This window comes from Littorina saxatilis, linkage group LG17 (assembly GCF_037325665.1).
Source record: "Littorina saxatilis isolate snail1 linkage group LG17, US_GU_Lsax_2.0, whole genome shotgun sequence".
NCBI classification, from domain to species: domain Eukaryota; kingdom Metazoa; phylum Mollusca; class Gastropoda; order Littorinimorpha; family Littorinidae; genus Littorina; species Littorina saxatilis.
The window spans coordinates 66,559,278-66,584,801 of NC_090261.1; the positions used below are offsets into that span (position 1 = coordinate 66,559,278).

The 25,524-nt window shown below is 41.4% G+C and overlaps 1 protein-coding gene across 1 annotated transcript in view; it reads right to left on the reverse strand.

The window, feature by feature from the left end:
* LOC138953381 (DNA polymerase epsilon subunit 2-like) overlaps positions 1-25,053 on the reverse strand; it is a 25,882-nt gene extending 829 nt beyond the window's left edge. Inside the window, exons 1-16 of the mRNA XM_070325181.1 lie at positions 24,956-25,053; positions 23,666-23,766; positions 23,146-23,218; positions 21,992-22,069; positions 21,495-21,588; positions 17,124-17,198; positions 16,398-16,481; positions 13,813-13,862; positions 10,910-11,038; positions 10,401-10,542; positions 9,786-9,906; positions 8,287-8,401; positions 7,705-7,888; positions 6,423-6,681; positions 5,505-5,544; positions 282-351 (exon numbers count right to left, since the gene is read on the reverse strand). Of these exons, the coding sequence (XP_070181282.1) occupies positions 282-351; positions 5,505-5,544; positions 6,423-6,681; positions 7,705-7,888; positions 8,287-8,401; positions 9,786-9,906; positions 10,401-10,542; positions 10,910-11,038; positions 13,813-13,862; positions 16,398-16,481; positions 17,124-17,198; positions 21,495-21,588; positions 21,992-22,069; positions 23,146-23,218; positions 23,666-23,766; positions 24,956-25,020 (1,680 nt within the window). The 5' untranslated portion in view covers positions 25,021-25,053. The remainder of the gene's footprint in view (positions 1-281; positions 352-5,504; positions 5,545-6,422; positions 6,682-7,704; positions 7,889-8,286; positions 8,402-9,785; positions 9,907-10,400; positions 10,543-10,909; positions 11,039-13,812; positions 13,863-16,397; positions 16,482-17,123; positions 17,199-21,494; positions 21,589-21,991; positions 22,070-23,145; positions 23,219-23,665; positions 23,767-24,955) is intronic.
* Between the last annotated feature and the right edge of the window lie 471 nt (positions 25,054-25,524).

Genomic DNA, 25,524 nt, shown 5'->3' on the forward strand with positions numbered 1-25,524 from the left:
GGGGGGGGGGGGGGTAATCAATGCAAATCTCTTTCTAAGGACAGTGACTGGCGTTTAAAAGACAACATGTACTTGTGGTTGTGATAAGTAGACCAACAAAAACAACACAAAGCACACTTCTATGGGCCACCCAATAAATCGTCTATAACACACAAAACTTGTAGCCAAGACCGAATGAGAGTGGTAACACCAGAGGAAGGGGGGAGGGGGGGGTGGTAAAGGGGGCCTCAAGCAGAAACAAGTAAGCAGGGGAGCAAACTGTTCAATCAATATTTTCTCACCATAAACTGTTTCTGTTTAATGTCGGAGGAAATTCCATCGTGGGCTAGCTTGGAGAAACAGTAGCAGGTACTTGAACCACACACCAGGGAAGGTTTTGATAGTGCAAACATACATGTTTATAGTGTCTGCAATTTAAAACCAGGACGCCAAGCAATCAAAAGTTCCAGTCTTGTGGAATCTTTAAAATGCATTTATGACTTCTCATGTTTGACGGGCGCAATGCCTAGTGGATAAGACACCAGCCTCCCATGCGCAAGGTTCAGTGTTCCAATCATAGCTGCTCCTGGTGGGTTAAGGGTGGAGATTTTTCACATCTCCCAGGTCAACTTATGTGCAGACCTGCTAGTAGGGGAAGGGCTCCTAATATGGACCGGCTCCTAATATGGACCACCTTCTGTTCTGACAAACTAACGGCGCTAGAGCGCTCAAAAAAATTTTATTCGCTGTATTCACCCTCTCCGGATAACTTGCACATGTCAAAACAGTTGCAGAAACAGAAATCTCAAAACCGTTAGGCTTTTTCTCTTTTTTTCACTTTTGGCAGCGTTCACTCTAAATTTGTCGCCTAAAACGGACTCGTTTCTGTCCATAGCCAAAGCTTTTATCACACAAAAAATGCTATATATGACAGCTAAAACCATATTTGTTACATTATAGCAGTGTTGACCCCGAGTTTCTACTGCAAACAAAAAATAATAGCAAAATCTCAAAGTATGTGCGAGTCCCCTAATATGGACCACCTTCAACAAATCAAAGAAAATAAAAGCTAAAGGCTGTTTTCATTAATTCATTAAGAAGCTTGCTGGAAATAACCTATAACTAGCCCTCGAAATTTAAAAAAAATGCAACAAAAAGTCTTCTTTTCGTGGAAGTTGATAATTTCACTTATTTTCACTCTGTTTTTGATAAGCTTCTTTAATTTCCTGGTGTGCTTCAAATAATGCTCTCATCAACTCGAAACAGATAAATCTAGAGCATATTTTAATTAGGCTGACTTGTACACTAAGTTGTATCATGTTATTTTGAAATATAGGGGGCTTTTTACAGTGATTCGTGAGGGCCGCTTCACTGGTCCATATTAGGCGCCCAGGCTCCTAATATAGACCCTTTGTGATTTTTTCTGTATTTAATTTTTGCTGAATGTCTATCAAAGCTATTTCACTCTAATTAGGCCTAACGGTTAACCTAAGAGAGAAGAACTACCAAACACAAAATGAAACTTCTTCGCAAGAAAACAAGCTAGTTATCAGCATGAAACAAAAAGTGGTCCATATTAGGAGCCCTTCCCCTACGTTATCCGTCTTTGTGTGCACACGCAAGCACAAGACCAAGTGCACACGGAAAAGGTCCTGTAATCCATGTCAGAGTTCGGTGGGTTATAGAAAACACGAAAATACCAAGCATGCACCCCCCAAAATCGGTGAATGGCTGCCTAAACAGCGGGCTAAAAACGGTCATACACGTAAAAACCCACTCATTCACAAAAACATGTTTTTGTGGTGGGGTTTCAGCCCATGGACGCAGAAGAAGAAGTTGTCAAGCTGCGAGCGTTTGAATCAGCAAGGGCAGCTGTCTTCATTAAAATCAAATCAATATCTCACAAAATCCTGTTTTATCCTGTAAAGGCACAGTCCTTCCCGGCCTACCATTTCAGATGTGCCCAGGCTTTTAACTCATTGTCTCCCAGGCACGGATATATCCGTACCCACTCAAATGGCTCTATCTGACCAGGTACAGATATATCCGCTCAGACTGTTAGCTTCAGTCGCTTCCTGTAACGTCCATCTAATGTCTGCATTCCAGCGTGTTGATACACAGTTACTACAATTCTGAGTGACCTGCTGCAGCACAGCTGGTCTCGGCTAAAAAAAAAATTGGTCAACATAGTTGGGGTAGAAAGTGTTAAATGGGGTAATACCCTCTCCACTTCGACACATGTCAACATTCAGCATCCTAACCGCTTCCTGTGCAGTGGACATTTTTGGATGAATTAATTTTGCAGATTGACACTCATGTCAGTGAAGAGAACAATTCACAAAAACAATGTTGATATTGCACAGAAACCTCTGAGCTTCTTGATTTTCCTTATGTGTCTGAGTGGAGGAATGGTTTTTACATTTAGTCAAGTTTTGACTAAATGTTTTAACATAGAGGGGGAATCGAGACGAGGGTCGTGGTGTATGTGTGTCTGTGTGTGTGTCTGTGTGTGTGTCTGTGTGTGTGTGTGTGTGTGTGTGTGTGTGTGTGTGTAGAGCGATTCAGAGTAAACTACTGGACCGATCTTTATGAAATTTGACATGAGAGTTCCTGGGTATGATATCCCCGGAAGTTTTTTTCATTTTTTCGATAAATGTCTTTGATGACGTCATATCCGGCTTTTTGTAAAAGTTGAGGCGGCACTGTCACACCCTCATTTTCCAATCAAATTGATTGAAATTTTGGCCAAGCAATCTTCGACAAAGGCCGGACTTCGGTATTGCATTTCAGCTTGGTGGCTTAAAAATTAATTAATGACTTTGGTCATTAAAAATCTGAACATTGTAAAAAAAAAAAAAAATTTATAAAACGATCCAAATTTAGGTTCATCTTATTCTTCATCATTTTCTGATTCCAAAACATATAAATATGTTATATAAATTTGGATTAAAAACAAGCTCTGAAAATTAAAAAAATTAAAATTATGATCAAAATTAAATTTTCGAAATCAATTTAAAAACACTTTCATCTTATTCCTTGTCGGTTCCTGATTCCAAAAACATATAGATATGATATGTTTGGATTAAAAACACGCTCAGAAAGTTAAAACGAAGAGAGGTACAGTAAAGCGTGCTATGAAGCACAGCGCAACCACCACCACGCCAAACAGGCTCGTCACTTTCACTGCCTTTTGCACTAGCGGCGGACTAGGTTCAATTTCATTCTGTGAGTTCCACAGCTTGTAGTAATTTCGCCTTACGCGACTTGTTATTTCATATTATGAGTGATCGACAAGAAGAAGAAGAAGAAGATTTCATATTAGAAGATGGTGAGCCGATTAGACCAATTCTGGAAATAACTCTGTTGGGTTTTGATGTGTTATGGAAGAGCTGCTTTTCCATAGAAACCCTGAGGCAAGCTACATGTGACATTGTCGGCTTACCTCAGTGTTTCTATGGAAACAAGGGAAAGCAACTCTTCCACAACACATACAAACTTTAGTCATTTCCGAACATGGTCTATTGTTGAGACGGGAAGGACTGTGCCATCAAAAACCAGCAGACAGTGTCAACCAGATCTATGATGGAGTCCCCTTTAGCTGTCCAGCAGATAAGAGCGTCTGGAGACTGTCAGCTACAGATGGTCTGGGATCAGGGTGTGCTGTGATTAGGGCGTGCTGTGATTAGGGCGTGCTGTCCCCATGTGGGTGTGCTGTGATTAGGGCGTGCTGTGATTAGGGCGTGCTGTCCCCATGTGGGTGTGCTGTGATTAGGGCGTGCTGTCCCCATGTAGGTGTGCTTTGATTAGGGCGTGCTGTCCCCATGTGGGTGTGCTGTGATTAGGGCGTGCTGTGATTAGGGCGTGCTGTCCCCTTGTGGGTGTGCTGTGATTAGGGCGTGCTGTGATTAGGGCGTGCTGTCCCCATGTGGGTGTGCTGTGATTAGGGCGTGCTGTGATTAGGGCGTGCTGTCCCGATGTGGGTGTGCTGCGATTAGAGCGTGCTGTGATTAGGGCGTGCTGTCCCCATGTGGGTGTGCTGTGATTAGGGCGTGCTGTGATTAGGGCGAGCTGTCCCCATGTAGGTGTGCTTTGATTAGGGCGTGCTGTCCCCATGTGGGTGTGCTGTGATTAGGGCGTGCTGTCCCCATGTGGGTGTGCTGTGATTAGGGCGTGCTGTCCCCATGTGGGTGTGCTGTGATCAGGGCGTGCTGTCCCCATGTGGGTGTGCTGTGATTAGGGCGTGCTGTCCCCATGTGGGTGTGCTGTGATTAGGGCGTGCTGTGATTAGGGTGTGCTGTCCCCATGTGGGTGTGCTGTGATTAGGGCGTGCTGTGATTAGGGCGTGCTGTCCCCATGTGGGTGTGCTGTGATTAGGGCGCGCTGTGATGAGGGTGTGCTGACTCCATGTGGGTGTGCTGTGATTAGGGCGTGCTGTCCCCATGTGGGTGTGCTGTGATTAGGGCGTGCTGTGATTAGGGCGTGCTGTCCCCATGTGGGTGTGCTGTGATTAGGGCGTGCTGTGATTAGGGCGTGCTGTCCCCATGTGGGTGTGCTGTGATTAGGGCGTGCTGTCCCCATGTGGGTGTGCTGTGATTAGGGCGTGCTGTCCCCATGTGGGTGTGCTGTGATTAGGGCGTGCTGTCCCCATGTGGGTGTGCAATACAGTGGAGCCCCCTTTTTAAGACCTTGTTTTCTCAGACTTTCTGTTCATAACCTTTGTAAAATAACCCCCCCCCCCCCCCCCTCCCATGTTAAGACTCCCTCCTGTTTAACGCCTACTCTTTTCTCTCTCCCTCCAGCAATCAGCAAGCTTCCTGACATACAACTGTACAAGGATGAAACCATCACGGGAGAAGAAAGTGGTAGCAGAAATCCAACCAGCGGCTCCAATGTCCCACACACCAACGACCTTTTCAAGATACCATGTTCTTAGAGTTTGGAAGGTCCTAAAAAGGGCGTTCCACAGTAGCTGTTAGACGCCCGTAACTGTTAGATGCCCGCAACTGTTAGACGCCCGCAACTGTTAGACGCCCGCAACTGTTAGATGCCCGCAACTGTTAGACACCCGCAACTGTTAGACGCTCGCAACTGTTAGACACCCACAACTGTTAGACGCCCGCAACTGTTAGACACCCACAACTGTTAGACGCCCGCAACTGTTAGACGCCCGCAACTGTTAGACGCCCGCAACTGTTAGACGTCCGCAACTGTTAGACGCCCGCAACTGCTTCCTACCAAAATAAGGTCATTTCTGCTCTGCTTGGTCAAGAGCATCGTGGGCCCCCAAGATTCTCTCCTAGCAACCGTCAAACGACAGAAGTTGGTGTGGTTCGGCACGACACTCTCTCCAAAACCGTGCAAAAGCAGTCCACAGCATGACTAACATGGATAACCACACCTTCAAGTTTTGTTTTTTCAACACCTCATCCAAGCTTACTTCCATCAAACTCAACAAACATAACACACACAAAAGGGTAAATGAACACTTCACAAGTTTTCACACAGAGGAAATGAAGAGAACTTACTATAAGACAAGGTGGCCACAACTCACACGGCAGGCACACACTTCAACACATAATAACACTTCAAGTTCAACAGACAATGACACCCAAAACATGACACTTCAACACAGAATGACACCCAACACACAATGACACCCAAAACATGACACTTCAACACATAATAACACTTCAAGTCCAACAGACAATGACACCCAAAACATGACACTTCAACACATAATAACACTTCAAGTTCAACAGACAATGACACCCAAAACATGACACTTCAACACATAATAACACTTCAAGTTCAACAGACAATGACACCCAAAACATGACACTTCAACACATAATAACACTTCAAGTTCAACAGACAATGACACCCAAAACATGACACTTCAACACATAATAACACTTCAAGTTCAACAGACAATGACACCCAAAACATGACACTTCAACACATAATAACACTTCAAGTTCAACAGACAATGACACCCAAAACATGACACTTCAACACATAATAACACTTCAAGTTCAACAGACAATGACACCCAAAACATGACACTTCAACACAGAATGACACCCAACACACAATGACACAAGTGTGACAGCATTTGGGAAAAAGGGACATAAGTCATACAACAATTCTGTGATAAAAAACATGTCAGCAAGTGAAAATGTACCGATTTTTATATTTTGAACCTTTTGGACTATACAGGGTCAAGGTTATCAGCATTACAATGTTTTTTCATGTATCACTCACTGTGCATAGTTTCTGTAAAGCTGCTTCCTTCTGAGCTAAATTCCTGGAAACGTGGGTACTAGGCCATTGTGCATTCAAAAACTTTAAATTTATTAGATAAAAAAGACTCTGCTGAATCTGCTTTTGTCATTTGGCTGAGCATCATTTGATCCAGTCCATGACATTCAAAATTCATTACGTACAATTTTCTCTCTCTCCAAAATGCCCCTTTTTCTCACATGCAGTCACAAATCCTCTCCTCCAGAAAAAAAAAGAGTGACTCACAGGATTGACAACGTTGCAGTCAGCTGACTTGCGCGTGAAGGGGTCGAACTTGTCGGCACACACCACGAGGTCAGGCAGAGGGTAGAGACGCAGACCGCAATCGTAGGCCCAGTACACTGGACACACGTGCAGCGGCAGTGGACACAGGTGGGCCTGGCTCACCAACGTCTTGGCAAACTGGACACACAAAAAAAGAGGAACAAAACTGTACATTGTACAACAATAGACCATGTTTGGAAATAACTCTGTGGGGTTTGTATGGGTTGTGGGTGAATGCCCTTGCTTTTTCTCTGACAAATAACTTCACACATGCTCCTGTCCATGTGTTTTTCGACACACCCCTCGCGAGTGATTGGCCCCTCCAATGTTTGTCCGAGTAAAAAGCAAGGGCATTCACTCTTTCACAACCCTTACAAACCGGAGTTACATGTATTTCTGGAGTTTGTCTATTCATGAAAGATTCAGTAACTAAGGGAGAAAACTCAGAATAAAAGACAATAGTCAGGGGAGAGTTATGCAAAATCAACCTCCTGGCTTTTCACAGAACTAAGATTCCACACAACAAGCCATTAACTGATTAACAATGAGTTGTGTGTTCTACATGAAGCTCTTGAGTCTTTTCTTCTCATAACAAATACACTTCTTCATGTCCTTTTCTTAATTATCAAGTGGCACAGAACCTCAACCATATCCATGGGTAGGACTGACAAATTTCATGAATCCTGAACCTCAACTGAACCACACACACACACCCACACACAAAAAAAAAGAGAGAAAAAAAAAAAGTCCATAATCGAATCCGGATTCTCGGCATATACCGGAAGAATCCCACCCATGCATATCCAGAAGATTGTGCTGCTTGTAATATCCAAATGAATATTCTGTATACACCTTCACAGATCTACACCAGTTACTAAAAGCTATGTCCACGTCGTCATGGAATTTTGGCATAACTCATTTCAGACAGCTTTTCAGCAGAAGGCCAAAACTAATTATTTTTAATATGAACTAAAGTTAATATTTGTACCCGGTCTGGATAGAAAGATTAAAGAATTTTAAATCATGTATTGTCCATTGTATTTTAGAAAATATTTCCCATAGAGAATGATTTACTTGGTCTAAAGTACAAAAACATCAAAATCGCCAAGAATCAAGTTACACCAAAATACCAGGACGACGTTATGGGATGGTAAAACCTACATGAGTGGGTATATCTCCATCGGTGGGGAAGCGCACGCAGTTCCTGCACATCTTGGTGACGATGTCCTCGCGCATGACCACGATCTCCTGCGTGCAGTACTGGATGCGGCAAGGGTTGGACGTAAAGATAGCGTTTGGCACTTTGCGGCGAAAATCCTCTGTTATAGAGTTGGGAATGGCTGGTCTGAAAAAAAAACCAAAACTTTTTAGAGCACTGTACAACTAACATGAGAAAAAACCATGTTCTGTAACAGGGTAGCACCGTTCTGTAACAGGGTAGCACCGTTCTGTAACAGGGTAGTACCGTTCTGGAATTCACTGGGACCCAAAAATGTGCTTTCCAATTAAAGGGCAAAACAATTTGAGGTGGGTAGGCCTTTTTGTTGTTGTTGTTGTTGATTGAAGTTTGTTTTTTATTTATAAAGGTTCATGTTGCTTGTTGTTGGCCTCAAATCGTGCGAGCTGTGTCTCCTCCATGTCGGAGACAAGTAACTTTCCTTGTAAAGTCTTCAAACTTGAGTTTCGTCCTTTTTTCAGAGAATTGGAAACCTTGAATTTGTTTTATTGGCCTTAAATGGTCACCTGGGCAGGATGGTGGAGTGGCCGGCGTCCTCTGGCCCCGGGACGAAGATCAACTTGCTGGTGCTGGTCAGCAGGGGGAAGTCGGCCAGCAGCTCGCCCAGCACACGGAACCCCTCTGAAACAAGGACACCGGTCATCTCGTCACTGGTTGCAAACGCTTGACACAGCTTTACGTATTGTTCCATGTCGCCGTTACAGTACAGGGGAACCCCCTTTTTAGACTGTTAAAAAGCTGAGAAAATGAGGTCTTAAACTAAAAGGGAGGGAATCTTAAAATGAAAGATAATTACAGACATTATGCATGCAAAAAGCAAGAGGGGAAGACTTAAGTTGGGGGGTTTCAAAAAGTTGGGTTCAATTGTAAGCTAAAAGGACATTTCCTGTTTTGCTCTTTTTGCCCCACAGATTTAAGACCATCGTAGCTTGTGAATGTGAGGCAACCATTGAAAATGATTCACGTCACATGACAGCCATCATTCAATGAATGAACACCTTCAGCCATTTAAGACCATCGTAGCTTGTGAATGTGAGGCAACCATTGAAAATGATTTACGTCACATGACAGCCATCATTCAATGAATGAACACCTTCAGCCATTTCTATCTATTTCAGCAAGCTTATAAGTATGGCTCCGTATGTATCAATGGTGGTTCCTATTTCCTTGGTTCATGTGAGCTGGATCAGGGAGTGCGCTTTGAAAAAACTGAGCAGTTAAAGAAAGGGAGACAAGTGGGAAGAAGGGGCAAAATGAAGCTTGTTTCTATCTGTGAAAAAGGCATGCCATGCAATGAGATGAACACTTGCCCATGTGCATAACAATGTAGGACATAACTCACTTGGGACATACAGGATTGGCGTTAATTGCCCATGTGCATAACAATGTAGGACATAACTCACTTGGGACATACAGGATTGGCGTTAATTGCCCATGTGCATAACAATGTAGGACATAACTCACTTGGGACATACAGGATTGGCGTTAATTGCCCATGTGCATAACAATGTAGGACATAACTCACTTGGGACATACAGGATTGGCGTTAACTGGGAACAGTCTCTAGGCTGAAAATACTGTAAACAAAATAAAAATCAACTGGCCACACAGGTTGATATTTTGTTTTGAAAGATTTTCCACCACAAGTTCAACATGATTTGAGTTGTTTTGATTGCTTTGCTACCAGAGAGACAAGTATGCATGAAAGTCAGGTTGCCACAAGTAAAGAAAGGGAGACAAGTAAAGAAAGACAGAGTGACCCCTCTTTTCAGACCCCCACATTTAAGACTACACCCCCCCCCCCCCACCCCCTGCTTTTGCAGACTTTCTGCTCATTACCACTGTAAATCAAATGTACCTTGTTTTTAAGACTCCCTCCATTTTAAGACCTGATTTTTTAAGATTTTTGGTTCTCTTAAAAAGGGTTTTTGCACTGTATCAATTTGAAAAATGTCTAGCATGACCACCGGACAGAGCATCGGCAGGTAAACGACCATGTGCTGACCTTTCAGAGCCTTGATGTGTCCCTCCCCGGCCGGACAGGTGAGGAAATGGCCGCACAGCACAAACGCTGTCGGGGGGAACTCGCTGTAGCCCGAAAACAACTCACGTAGCTTCTCCATCACCTGAAGCAAACAAAAATACAAAAACGTTTTTTATTCATTTGTGAATTGTGAAAGCATCTCAGTGCCTGCTGGTTAGCCAAGTCAATTAATTATTTACATTTACAAATTACTTGAAACTGTAGCGGTGACACTCACTCAGAAATATTCCTGCTTTCCAACTGAAAAAAAATGCAAAAGTGCACTCCTTCAATGAAACAAGAAAAGCTGACAAAACATCATTAACTCTTCACGTTCACACAGCCAGAATGCACATATGATTGTAATATTTTTTTTATTCAGGGACTTGCTGTGTATGTTTTATTTGACAGCAAAAAAAGTTTTCATTTAGTCTCTCTTCCACATGACAACTCTGAAAAACTGCAGCGTACACTAGACTGCTAAATATTACTCAAACCACTGATATAACCAAGTTCAAAAATCCGGCAATCGTTCACTTTTCTTTATTAGCCAATCTTGAAGAATTTGTTTTCTCCTTTGATTGACCAATGCATTACCTTGGCATTATCCAGCCAGATATCAGCGATGAAGACAATCATGGCATCAGCATTGTCGTGCTCGACTTGCCGCAGTTTGTCCGACAGCTTGGAAGACGTTGATGACTCACCACCAAAGAAATTCAAGTTGCCAAAATAAGCTCTGAAAACAGAATTATGCCAGTGGTATTCTGCAGTGAATATATGCAACCATTCACACCTTGGCGCACTTCCACATTACTTCATTCCATTTGATATAAAGTGACGAAGAAAACGTTGTGCATGACCGATTCACTTCAATTGGAAGTTTCAATACAAATCCAATTATACAGATTTCATGACCCATTAATTTTGTATTGTGTAGCATCTACTACCCCCGTTCCTTGGTTGATATGTTGGATGCACAACTACTCAAATGTTTATAATCTTACCAACTGACTCGGGCTAATACCTTGGGTAGTGCAACCCCCCCCCCCCCCCCCCCCCCTGCTTGTTTGGGGTTACAAAAGCATCCCAGAGTAAATTGTCACCTGGTTGTAGCAGCGGGCTCTGCGGGCGGAAAGCCAAAGGCCTCCACGTGGAAGATGTTATCCTCGTACCAGCCCTCCGCCAGCACGAAGGAGTTCTCCGTGAACAGGCCTGTGTGGAAATTGTGGCTTCTGTCAAGGAATCTAACGTCATCAATCTACGCACATCAATTGTCAAGTTTTGAATAAAAACACCAGGAATTTTAGTTACTGGAATATTTAATTATACAGTGGAACCCCTCTTAAAATAGGGGTAAAGTTACAAAGGCTATAATGAGAAAGTCAAAATAAAAAGAGGTTCTTAAAATGGAGGAAGTGAAACTGGGGGTCAGAAAAGGTGGGTCCCACTGTAAACAAGACGACACTTTGACAAGTTCAAGTCTGGAGTCCACTTTTGCGGTTAGTTGAAAAAGTAGGCCTTGGTGTTTCCTTTCTCTTTGCAGGTAAGAGTCCCTACATATTGATGAATACACTCCTGCAAGGATGGTGCTCTATCATGTGGTACTGGGAGTTAATCTGAACCAAAAGCGTTTATTGCCACTGCTCACAGGGTCGGCAAATGATTTATTTCCAGATATTAACTTACTGTTGAAATTCTTTCTCAGCATCCGGACACCTCTAGATAGAGTCCATGTGTGGACACGTTTAGGTTATATATCTTTAGTTATCCTACATACGTGAGAGAGACACCCGTGAGATAATAATCGTTCAAATCACACGTGTGTATATCATGTAAATGAGGTCATGTCAAGCAAGTCTGGCAGGGACCTGTTTTTCCACTGCTCATGATGCCAAAGTCACCGAGACAAACGTCATTATAGAAACAAAAATTGCGCTCGCTAATTACCCTCGATGAATCTTTAGAACTAACACGTCACGCCACACTTTCAGAGTGACGTTTCTTTGCTTTGACGTAATAGATTGCACGAGGCTTTAGAAGAGATCGAGGTTCCAAAACAAGCGTCTTCAATTTAGCTGCCTCGTCTGCAGGACATTTTCAGTAAAATACACATAAGTACAGTATGTAGGATAAACAGAATATTACATGGCTTGCTGTGTCGTACCAGATTTACACTCGTTGCTTTTTCAAATAGTGAACAGCTCGCTTTCGCTCGCAGTTCAATATTTTAAACAAGAAGGGCAAAGCCCATACGACTCACATGCTTGACCTTGACCTTTACATGGGTCAAATAACTAAACCTAGCAATGACATCATACACTAAGAACTGCTTTACACATTTTTCCTACCAAAATACATGTGACCTTGACCCAAGGTCAAGGTCATCCAAGGTCATGCAACACAAAGCTGTTAATTCAAGACATAGGAAGTACAATGGTGCTTATTGGCTCTTTCTACCATGAGATATGGTCACTTTTAGTGGTTCACTACCTTATTTTGGTCACATTTCATAAGGGTCAAAGTGACCTTGACCTTGATCATATGTGACCAAATGTGTCTCATGATGAAAGCATAACATGTGCCCCACATAATTTTTAAGTTTGAAACAGTTATCTTCCATAGTTCAGGGTCAAGGTCACTTCAAAATATGTATACAATCCAACTCTGAAGAGCTCCTGTGACCTTGACCTTGAAGCAAGGTAAACCAAACTGGTATCAAAAGATGGGGCGTACTTTGCCCTATATATCATATATAGGTGAGGTATTCAATCTCAAAAACTTCAGAGAAAATGGGAAAAATGGGAAAAATAGCTGTTTTTTAGACAACATTTATGGCCCCTGCGATCTTGACCTTGAAGCAAGGTCAAGATGCTATGTATGTTTTTTGGGGCCTTGTCATCATACACCATCTTGCCAAATTTGGTACTGATAGACTGAATAGTGTCCAAGAAATATCCAACGTTAAAGTTTTCCGGACGGACGGACGACTCGGGTGAGTACATAGACTCACTTTTGCTTCGCATGTGAGTCAAAAACAACTCGTGTAAATCTGGTACGACACAACAAGCCATGTAGTATTCTCTATTTAACTGTGTAAGTCTGCTGACTTAAATAATAATAATTTTCACAAAAGCAGTGTTGTTCTCAGCCTCAGAGGACAAAAGATCTGATGAATGAACCTGAATTGAAAACATGTATAGGTCCAAATATCCTGACTTTGTCAGCCTGGTAGAAACATCAATGATCAGAAGACTTCCTACACATCAAAACTATCGGACTGTCGGCCGGCCAGGGGTCAGACCAATGCGCCGCATCAAAAAAGTATGCGTGAATGACCGAAGACTGGGAACATCACTGCAGAAGAAAACAAGTTGCAAACATAACAACAGCAGCTTATTAGGCTTTTCAGCAAACATAACAACCGCAGCTTATTAGGCTTTTCAGCAAACATAACAACAGCAGCTTATTAGGCTTTTCAGCAAACATAACAACAGCAGCTTATTAGGCTTTTCAGCAAACATAACAACAGCAGCTTATTAGGCTTTTCAGCATTTTGCCTAACTTGTTGTACACAATGATGTTTAGAATATCATTGTTCATGATTTTGAGTGCTGTGTATGTCCTAGGATAATCTCATGTTACATTTTGAAATATGTTTAGAACATCCAATAAATTCTTTAATGTTTAGTGTTCCTGTTGACACAATACTGGGTGGTAGATTATTCCATAACAACACAGTTAGTGACAAAGTTTGCACACAACGAAGTCTCATGCAAGTAGTTTCTTTTTGTGCACTTGCCGAGTCATTTTCTGGGCTGGTGTGGTGTCGTGAGATTATTGCTCTGCTTGTCGCTCGTGTAATATTGGATCGAGGCAGAGAAAAAAAAAAAAAAAAAAAGTCTCATGCAAGTCTTTTTATTTTTATTAATTTATTGATTAAATAAAAATAATTGTTAAAAATATGGATGATGCTAGCTTGGTGGTGAAAGCCAAGGATATTGTCTGCGAGAGGTCCAGCTGTACCGCGCCTGTTGGGTCCTCAAGGTACCACTTGCCCTGAAAAACATAAGGATAAGGATAAGGATAAGATTTAATATAATCCTGGGGAAAAGCCAGCAGCCATACAGTATACGGCGCTACTTTTTTTGGTTTTCCTGCATGCGTGTATTCATGTTTTGAAGCCGGCGCCGCTACCGACAGCTATGTCCCCGCCCCATCCTGGTACAAACCTTTTAAGTCTGCTTTCTCTAAGATAAGGGTAAGATTTTATATAGTCCTGGGGAAAAGCCAGCAGCCATACAGTATACGGCGCTACCCTGCACAAAGTTGATTCTGGGGATAACCATTATCTAAACGTCTTGTTTCACACACGTCTGATCAACAAAGGGAGGTAAGCGCTCTAAATGCCTAAGACATGTGCAATACAGTAAGAGAGACCGAGAATTATGCAAGGATGAAATTCGCTTGTTCATGTCAATGCTGGTTATTCTCTCAGGTGCCAGGAGACTGGTTCTGCATAGCTCTCACTTACTCCATTACACATGTCACATGCATTCAGAGCGCTTACTTCCCTTTGTTGATCAGATCTTATAATACTTAATAGCACACTGCCAGTTTTGTTTACGATTATGACATACACAGTTACATGGGTGCAACCTGGAAAATGCCAAAAACCTGCAAAAGTTGGGGTCCAGAAGCTGAAGCTATTTTAGTATTTAAAATGCAAAAAAAAACCTCCTGGAACAAAAACATACAAAGTAAACCATACTATTCATCCTAAAATTTTCAAAAACCGGCACTGCCGGCAGCCGATGAAACCAAAAACCGGCTGCCGGCGTGTAGCCGGCAGAGTTGCACCAGACCTGTTTACCCCCCAAAATGAAAATCAGGAATGCAGCTGGTACTTTTCCGTAATTTGAGGCATCTTTGAGTAATCTTTTTTATCAACCATAAACCAGCTCGAAAACGATTAAGCGACACGTTTATTTGCGCGCTACCATGCAAAACAAGTACAAAATTGATAACCATGTTCAACAGTATTGTACTACACACACAGAAGCTCGATGACACACAGCTTAGTTAAATTTGTGAAGCGGCGCTATATAAGCTATCTTTATTATTATTATTACACACACACACACAAACACACACCTGATATATAATATGCAAGTTAACTAAGACAAGTTTACTTTATCTAAAAAAACAACAACACCACAGTATTCAGGGGCGGAGCAAGAGAGCTAGAGGGGGGGGGGGGGGGGGTGTACAACCTGCGGTCCAGGGGTTGGGGGGGGGGGTCTGGCTGAAGAATTTTAGCTATTTTATAAACAATTTGTAGTTTATCCTTGATTTTAAACATGATAAATTGGTGTCAGCAGCCACTCATTATTTCTTTTAAAGTTAGTATTAAATAATGGCAATTTATCTTCATTGATATCTGCTCCAGACAACAACAACAATTTCACAGACAGAAAATGTCTTTAGTTTTTTTCCCACAGACTGAATTTTTGTTGTTGTTTTTTTGCTTTTTTGACATCCCCTGTAACATCCCCCACCCCCACCCCTGGACTATTTACAGTCACTTGAAGATGCATGTGAACAAAACCACCTTACATTCTGTCACATCAGACATCCTGCATTAAAACCAGTCATAATAACTCTCTCCAGAAGCTACCTTTAATTTTAGAGGACCGATTCGTTTATTTCATTTAAACATTTTGTTGTAAGTTTTTCGATTCAAAGAACTGTGATCTTTGCTATTTTGGAGAAATATTAATGGAGATCAGTTTTAGACTCAGAAAGACTTGAATTTCGGCAACAGCCAAGTAACTGATGAGCGCGACCATACTCGACCTACATCTATGTCTCTGGCGCGACTGACCGTAGTGAGAGATCGGTTCGCAGGTCTGAGAGATTCTGTGGAAGTAGAGACCTGGGTCAAATAAACTCGATGCGAAGCAGGCTCATGTTTTGCCAAACATAATTTCGTGTTTTTGTTTATTTCCATGTTCATTTGTGTACTGCATTTTGTTAAAACTAATGCTGCGTCTGACCTCGGGACACGTGCCGCGACGTGACTCGTAACTGACTAGCTTTGTTGTTGCACTGATCTCAAGTTGATCACCAAAATGAATGTGGTTCGCTCTTCTTAAACTTCACCAGACACCGCCACTTGACTTAATAGTTTTGCCGATATTTCTGTACAACTTTCGCTTTTTTGGTTGGCATTTCATCCCCACAGAGATCGGCCCTATATTACCTTTCGGACCAATGTCGATCTCAAATCCGCGGAATCCGACAAATACCTTGCTGTGCACATGCGCAGAAAAGGCTGTTTCGGTCAGCCTTGAAATCACAGCCCTGGTGACTACCACAATTTCGACTTCGAATTTCCACGCAAGAAAAAGGTTCTCTCGACAGGAATTTCCGGAATTTTCGGTAGTATTCCGTAATACCGGAATTTAGACCCCAAATCCGTAATAATTCCGGACAATCCGGGAGGGTAAACAGGTCTGTTGCACCCATGCAGTTACAAACTTTCAAGTCACCAGCAGTCAGCCAACATAACACAACACAACACAACACACCCACCTCTTTGAGTTGTGTCAACATGCCCAGCACAATGATGTCCTTCAGTCTGGATGTGCTGCCCTTCAGATACTCCAGGGGCTTCAGCTGAAACACAATTTATCATATATATATATCAACATCAGAAAGACCACCATGTCATAACTGTATATAAATTTTAAGAACTTACATGTCACATTTCAATTTCTAGAGTGAGGTCTTGTTGCTCTTAATGTCAAAGATTGCACGACGCTTTTCAAAGAGTTCCATAAGGTGCGAGACGTTTGGAGCAGAAAGCATGCAAGTACAGAATGTAGGATAAACAGAATCCTTTATGGTTTGTTTACACTTCTTGCTTTTTTCAAATATCATACAGCTTACTTTACCTCGCATATCAAAATTTAAAAATCTTTTTGTGTAAATCTGGTATCACGCTGTAAGCAATGTAGTATTTTTATATATAAATAGCATACTCCAGATATAACCTGAGGAAGAGACGTCGCATACTGAAAGAAGGGTGAACATTTTCAGTATAAAAACAAAGCTCACACTGGGCTAAATCTGCATATTGCCCAATATCCGATCATGAAGAAAGGTCCTGCCGTTTCCACAACTGTTAATGTGATTCCCGTTTACATGCTTGACATTTGATTTTCTGTCCTGGTGCGCAGTTTCACTCAACAGATTACACAATGTTTCATCATTATGCCATCTTGAAGAAACTGTTACAGAAGACTCTAGCGTTCCAACCTGGAATTTCTTGGTTCCTTCAGCCAGAGTTTCTCCAAGCACAGGGGGCGTGAAGAGGTCATGGCGTAGTGTTCTCTGCACACAACATTCAACGTGATTTCTGATTTACACTTTTCAACAAAATACAAGTGCACCAAGCATGAACACAAGAGGTCATGGCGTAGTGTTCTCTGCACACAACATTCAACGTGATTTCGGCAGGCATGGGAATTCCAAAATAGAAAATATTCTGAAAACAGGCCAAGGTCCAGGGGCAGAACCCCGGAAGGAAAACGAATTTTAGCATTTTAGACCAATATTTTGATAGTTCTTGTGTAAGCAAATAATGGCTAGAGAGACAACAGTATACATATAATTTAATTTACCTTTTTTTTTGCCGCGGACAATTTTTTATTTTCGCTGAAACGTAATTTCCTTTTCGCGGAAATATTCCCATGCCTGTTTCTGATTTATTCTTTTCAACAAAACACAAGTGCACCAAGCATGAACCAGGGATCGCGTTTACGCACGATTTTTGCGTATTTGACGCATTTTAAAAGTCGCTGACGCGTTTTTTTCGCCGCGCCGCGTAAGCCATACGCAAAAATATTGTAACTTTTTCTTGTCTTCACGCAGCACTTTTGCTCTAACTTAATAATCACCCGATCCTGAAACTGACTATAGGGCTCGAGAAGTGACGACACACATGAAATCTGCGCGTCAAAACTAAAGTCCGTTTCTTTTTGCATCGAAGTATCGCAAACGAACGTAACGAGGGTATTACCAGATAATGTCTTGTCGGATAATGAAACAGACATTAGCTGCTCTCCCATCTCGCGCTTCCAAAAGGCGGAAAGTGTGTCTAGTCGTATTAGAGCGGGAAACAAACTCGCAAGGCCCGAAGGTTGGAGACAGCAGGGGTGTTATTCGACAGGCGTGCGCGGAGTTCGACAGGAAAACTCGCCGTATTTAGGTAAGGAGTGTCTTTAAGTCTTTCGTGCGTGTTTTGTTTGTGTCTGTACGTGTTTTCGTAGTACGCAAAAATATTGGTCCGTGACGCGTTTTTTTCGTTTCGTTGCGTATGACTTACACGTTTTTTAAAAAGCTAGCGCGATCCCTGATGAACACAAGACAAGAAGTCATGGCGTAGTGTTCTCTGCACACAACATTTAACGTGATTTCTGATTTACACTTTTCAACAAAAAACAAGTGCACCACGCATAAACACAAGAGATCATAGCGTAGTGTTCTCTGCATACACCATGCATCGTGATTTCTGACACGCATGAACACAAACATACACTGATTCAGTGAGTGCTCCTAAACACACACCATCTTTTACCCTTCTACACAAACACACACTCTCACACACAGCCTCACAGTCACAGTAACAGGTCAGTATCTTTCTTGCTGAAAATCAAGAGAATGTTAACCATTACCTTGCGTTAGGACTACAATGACAACAAATCACTGAAACACAAATACAGCACGAAGCACCCCCACCCTGATTCACCCAAAGATAGACAAAGGGAGAGAAGGATGATGATGATGGTGATGATGATGATGATGATGATGATGATGGTGATGATGATGGTGATGATGATGGAGAAAGGAAGAGAGAAAGACAGACACACACCTGCTTAATGATGATGATGATGATGATGATGGTGATGGTGATGATGATGGTGATGATGATGATGGAGAAAGGAAGAGAGAAAGACAGACACACACCTGCTTAATGATGGTGTAGCCATAAGAAAAGACAAATGCCATGTGTACAGCTGTTCCATGCAGGGCAGGGGCAGGTAACCCAAACACAGAAAGAGAGAGTGATGCAGGGCAGGGGCAGGTAACCCAAACACAGAAAGAGAGAGTGAGAAAGAAAGATCCACACACACACCCTACCACTACCAGCTGTATAATAATAATAACTTGACATTTTTAAGTGCCTAACCTATGGCTCTAGGCTCTTTACAAAAGAACATATACAGAATAGAACAATTAAAATGTACAACCTACATAAAACAAATTACCATACAGACAAAAATCATATGAACTGTTCACACAATATTTTGACGGTAAAGCGATCAGAAAAGAGAGACGTCTTGTCTCTGGCTGTTCCATACAGGGCAGTGTTTCTCAACCTAAAACAAGTCGCGTAAGGCGAAATTACTACATTTAGTCAAGCTGTGGAACTCACAGAATGAAACTGAACGTAGTCCGCCGTTAGTGCAAAAGGCAGTGAAAGTGACGAGCCTGTTTGGCGCGGTAGCGATTGCGCTGTGCTTCATAGCACGCTTTACTGTACCTCTCTTCGTTTTAACTTTCTGAGCGTGTTTTTAATCCAAACATATCATATCTATATGTTTTTGGAATCAGGAACCGACAAGGAATAAGATGAAATAGTTTTTAAAACAATTTTGGAAATTTAATTTTGATCATAATTTTTATATTTTTAATTTTCAGAGCTTGTTTTTAATCAAAATATAACATATGTATATGTTTTTGGAATCAAAAAATGACGAAGAATAAGATGAAATTGTTTTTGGATCGTTTAATAAAAAAATAATTTTAATTACAAGTTTCCGATTTTTAATGACCAAACTCACTCATTAGTTTTTAAGCCACCAAGCTGAAATGCAATACCAAACCCCGGCCTTTGTCGAAGATTGCTTTGCCAAAATTTCAATCAATTTAATTGAAAAATGAGGGTGTGACAGTGCCGCCTTAACTTTTACAAAAAGCCGGATATGACGTCATCAAAGGTATTTATCGAAAAAAAGAAAAAAACGTCCGGGGATATCATACCCAGGAACTCTCATGTCAAATTTCATAAAGATCGGCCCAGTAGTTTAGTCTGAATCGCTCTACACAAACACACAGACAGACACACACACACACATACACCACGACCCTCGTCTCGATTCCCCCCTCTATGTTAAAACATTTAGTCAAAACTTGACTAAATGTAAAAACATGAAGTTTTTTCACTCCCAAGCAAAAAGTTAAGAAGTTTTTTTTACTCCCAATCCAAATGTTAAGGAGTTTTTTTTCTGCGGTGCGGTATTAATTAATACTACATAAAAATAGCCTTCATGAATGCACAGCTGTAATTGTTTTTGTTTTAAACTATCAAGGTGTTGTTTTAAATGTTGAGTTTTGACTTGGTATTTGCGCGCGCTCGCACACACACACACATACATACACACACACACTCACACAGTCACACACCTTTCTCTCTCTTTTTCTGTGAATCTGTGACAAACAAATTTGAGACTTTTTGTATTTCTTAAACTGAGAAAACAATTTAAACAATGAACATTCGAACTTTTGCCTCTGCAAACCGTACACACAAACGCATTTGGGACCGTCGCATCCTCATCTGTTTTCGCCAACCATGGAAAATCCCGATACCACTGATCGAGAATTCGATGGTGTGTACGATTAGCACTTTCAGAGCTAGAGGCATCATCAGGTTGTGTAGCAGGCACTATAAACCCAAACGAAGCCAGCGATGCGGTCTTGGTAGATTTCGCATGTTGTTTACTTTTTTTCCCTTTAGACGCCATTTTGATCGTAAGCACATGGCACGCGTCAAGGGAAACTACTCGTTATTGCATTTCGGTTGTTGCCCCTTCACATTGTTAGGGAAGCTTCTTCAGTTCATGGCCGTCGACTCTCGGCGAGCCTGAGCGTGACTAAAATAGGGTTTGCTTCTGAAAGTACATCGATGTACTTTTTCTACACTGCTCAATATCGAAACCCAATACTTCCATCTGAAATTCTTGAACGTTTTTATACTCCCAAATGATTTTTCATAACTTTTTTTACTCCCAAGCTAAAAAAAACATGACGTTTTTTTGAAAAACATGATGTAAAAAACTCCCAATTGGGAGTGATGTGAAACACTGCAGGGCAGGTACAGTGGAACCCCCCTTTTACGACCTCCAAAAATCGGAGAAAATCAGGTCTTAAAAAGGAGGGAGTCTTAAAATGGAGGTGAATTTACAGAGGATATGAACAGGAAATCCTAAAAACTAAGGTCTTAAAAGGGAGGAAGTCTTGACCTGGGGGGTCTCAAAAGGGGGGTTCAACTGTTATCCAAAGAGAGAGACAGACAAGAGAGAGAGCGAGAGAGAGAGAGAGAGAGAGAGAGAGAGAGAGAGAGAGAGAGAGAGAGAGAGAGAGAGAGAGAGAGAGAGAGAGAGAGAGAGAGAGAGAGAGAGAGACAAACACACACACACCTATTCTTTACCTAATGTATGATGGTGTAACAATCAAGAAAAAGACGACTTGTCTCCAGCTGCTCCATGCAGGGCAGGGGCAGGTAATCCAGACCATGGACAGACAAGCAGACAGACACACACACAGTGACACACACCCATTCTCTACCTGCTGTATAACGGTAAAGCGATCAGAAAAGAGAGACGCCTTGTCCATGGCTGGTCCATGCAGGGCAGGGGCAGGTAATCCAAGGCTGGAGTTACTGCACATGAACAAGCGTTGTAGAATTACAAATGAATTATGTTCAAATGATTATTGAAATGAAAAGAAAACAAGAAATCATGAATGTAGCTGGGTCTTTTTTTCATTTTATCATCATCATAAATCAAGACCTCTGTTAATACTGCTACATCCAAATCACTCAGTTTTAGTAGCGTAATAACAAAATATATTCCTATCTGGCCACTGCTGCCACCGAGGATGTTAAATATGAATATTTTCTTACGGCTACAAATACAAGACACAGAAGAAGAAAAAAGTTTAATTCTTAAACATATCTGACAGACTCCCTTACTGTCTCACACACAGTCTACACATGCTCACATACATGCAGTAGCACATGCATATACATGTACTAACACACCCACACATAGGTTCAAACTTACGGAATGAACTTTTTACGTTCCTGAACGTAGGTGAACCTCGGGGTTGAAAAGGTGTCAATCACAGACAAAATGTTTTCACTGAAAATTCAAACATAATAAAGCGCAATCAATAATGTGTAGTTAAAGTGAAAAAAATACACACAAACCCAGACGAGGCTTGAAGTTTGAACAAAATTAATTTGACACAAGAGAAACTTTTGAACAAAAACTTCAGGAGAAGTAGAAATAAAGGAACAAATAAACAACTGATTTGCATGGTGTGTCCTTGCGAATATAAACTTTCATGCTAGGCACCAAAAAGGAAGAATCCATTTAACCTTGTCCTTGAGTCTGCACCTTTGTGAACAAAGACTATGGTTCACTTTGTACATGATTACACGACATTGATGATAGAAAAGAACAACCAACCAATACAATTCAACCAATAGTAATAGTTGACACTATCAGACTGTATACAATCAGATTGAAAAAATGCATACAATAACACTTTATTATCTCAACCTGAGAAATTACATGCAAACTTATTGTGTTGTATTGTATAGTAACTGCTGATAGTGATATATTTGCAACAAAAAAAACTGACACAAGTTTAACTTCTACCCTCAGTATCAGTAGAAATGCAGGTTTTGAGAGTAAACATTCTTAGGTGCATGTACGATGTGAACTTTTATTCAACATGAAGCCGCCAACACCACCGGATGATCAATAGGCCAAACAAAAATATATGTTGGTTTAGGGTAACGTGACCAAAAAAGGTCGGCCTTTTTTTAAAAATGTAGTCGATTTTAAGGGAGGTTACTTCCCTTAGTCTCGGTATGATTCGCAAAATGTGCCAAAAGTTTTGTTTTTTTGAGAAATGAAAAATAAGTTTTAGGGACGGCGGGAAAAAAAGAGGATTGGTCGGGTTACCCTTAACTAACATATATTTTTGTTTGGCCTTACACCTCCATTGTTTAGACCATTATTGTTTTCTGGCACTGCTGCCCTACATGCCAACCAGCATAACGGGCAGAAAGTAAAGTTTTCTGGCACCCACTCTGTCAGACTCAGAGCACTCACCAAATGGAGGGTATTCTTGCTTCAGGTATAGCCACACGAAACCCTGAATTTTGATTTGAATGGTGTTACCTGGGCTTATCTAATTGCATTTTTACCTGTCCTCGTGTTCCTGGTTGCATTCCTGTACAGCCGCTTCACACACCTCTCTCTGGATCAGTGACGATGACACTGGAACCAAATTGAGTCATCAAGATAAATTCATATCATACATATTATGTCTAAAACTCTCATGAAAATGTCATTCTCTGACAATTGGGAGCAGACCTAAATTTTACAACTGAACTTGATTCCTGTCTCAACTAAATGTATATCATGTATTTCACAAATTCATTAAAAGAAAATCAAGACCTGCATATTATATATGAATTAGATATTTCCATTGTTCTCTGGCTGACTGGCTAAAAACTGTTGACAAAAGTACCCATTTAAAAGGATATGAATGAATATTCTCGAACATTACATACGGGTGGTGGGGTAGACACTAAAAAAATGGTCATACACATTTTAGTTCACTTGTGCGAGATTCAAGAGAAGGTGACCATTCTGGCACATTCAAGGACAAATAAAAAGACGCGAGACTGAGAGCGAGAGGAGCAGTGGAGAAGACAGACTCACAGGGCTGTTTCTGTATGATGTCAATGATCCTGTCGAGCCAGTCCTCTCGTTCCACTTCATTCACCGGCAGCAAGACTTCAACCAGGTACTTGTTGGCTTCACTGCACAAACAATGACTGGTAAGTGGGTTCAGGTTCGAAGATCATTGATTTGCACTACTTTCTGATGAAGTCTTATTTTAAATAATTTGGAGTGGCTCGGAAACCGACGAGTCGTTGCTTGAGCCCCTAGGCTCGGGAACCGGAAGTCACCGGTATCTCACAAAAGAGACCTTCTTAGTTTTCCATACTCCAGCAGATACGCTCCATAGCTCAGTTGGTAGCGATTTGCTCTCAGGTTCTTGAGATCATTGGTTCGAATCCTGCCATAATTTTTTTTTTTATGATTTTTGTTATAAATCTATTCACTTTTTCTATTTTTATTTTAACTCTCCTTTCCTTTTATTTGCTCTATTCTACTTTATTCCAAAGCATTTTGGTGATCGAATTGAGATCAGTGCAACAGCAAAGCTAGTCAGTCACGAGTCACTGCAAGGTAAATAAGCGCCGAAATGGCTGCAATTACTGGCCGTATAAAATTTCATCTCACACGGCATCACTGCAGAGCGCCTAGAACTGTACCCACGGAATATGCGCGATATAAGCCTCATTGATTGATTGATTGACTGCAGCCGTTCGTCCGAGAATCAAGCAACGTGTCCCAAGCCGGTTTGAGGCAGCATTAGTTTAAAAAAAAATGCAGCACACAAACAAACATGGAAACAAACAAAAAACACCAAATTGTGTTTGGCAAAACATAAGCCTGCTTCACATCGAGTTTATTTGACCTATGTCTCTGCTTCGACAGAATCTCTGAGACCTGCGAACCGATCTCTCGCTACGGTCAGTCGCGCTCATGCATCAGTGACTCGCGCTGTTGCCGAAATAAAGTCTTTCCGAGTCTCAAACTGATCTCCATTAATCTTTCTCCAATATTATGAATATATAGCAAAGACCACAGTTCTTTGAATTGAACTTAAAAGAAAAACTTTTAATAAAATGCACAAATCGGGAGCTTCTGGAGAGTGTCGGTCCCCGAGCCTGGAGGCTCCAGCACCGACTCGTCAGTGCTTGAGCCCCCAGGCTTGGGAACCGACTCGTCGGCACGGCCTAAATAATGTTCATCCAAAACCAAGCTGAAGGATTTTAACACACTCAGATGTGTCGTCTTTCGATAACGGAAAGCGATGCCATCAGCAATGAAACAGTCACGGAGTTAGTTACGACTGCTTGATTTCAGTATTGATGTTACCTTCTCAATGTTAAACCGTGCATTTTAAAAGCACTTGTCACTTGAGCTTTCAATTTTGCGGCCATCTTGAGTTTCGCGCCAACTGTTTTGCTTAGAGTTGCTTCCCTTCAAAAGTAACAAAAAGTTCATATCGAATACGGAATAACAACAGAACACTCGTTATTTTTACCTATTGCAATGGCTATTTCTGGTCTTTAATTAATAGCATTGTTGAACTATTTGTATAAGTTATATTTACGCATTTTTAGATTTTGACTAAAGACTACACGACCGCACGCGGCCACACGCGACCTTGCACTACCTTGCGCGGCCTCAAACTAAAGCATGTACATGTAATATTTTTTATATATAGTATCTTCACAACATTATCTGACTTTATACCAAGTTTTAAGTGCATCGTGGTTCAGCGTCCGAACATGGTCGGACGCTGAATCACGGTGCCTTCACTTTCGCTCGATAGCTCGTCGCAAAATGCATCATAACTCCCTTATTTTTTTTTATTTCTGTGACTTAAAACTTGGTATAAAGTCAGATAATGTTGTGAAGCTACTATATATTTTAACATATTA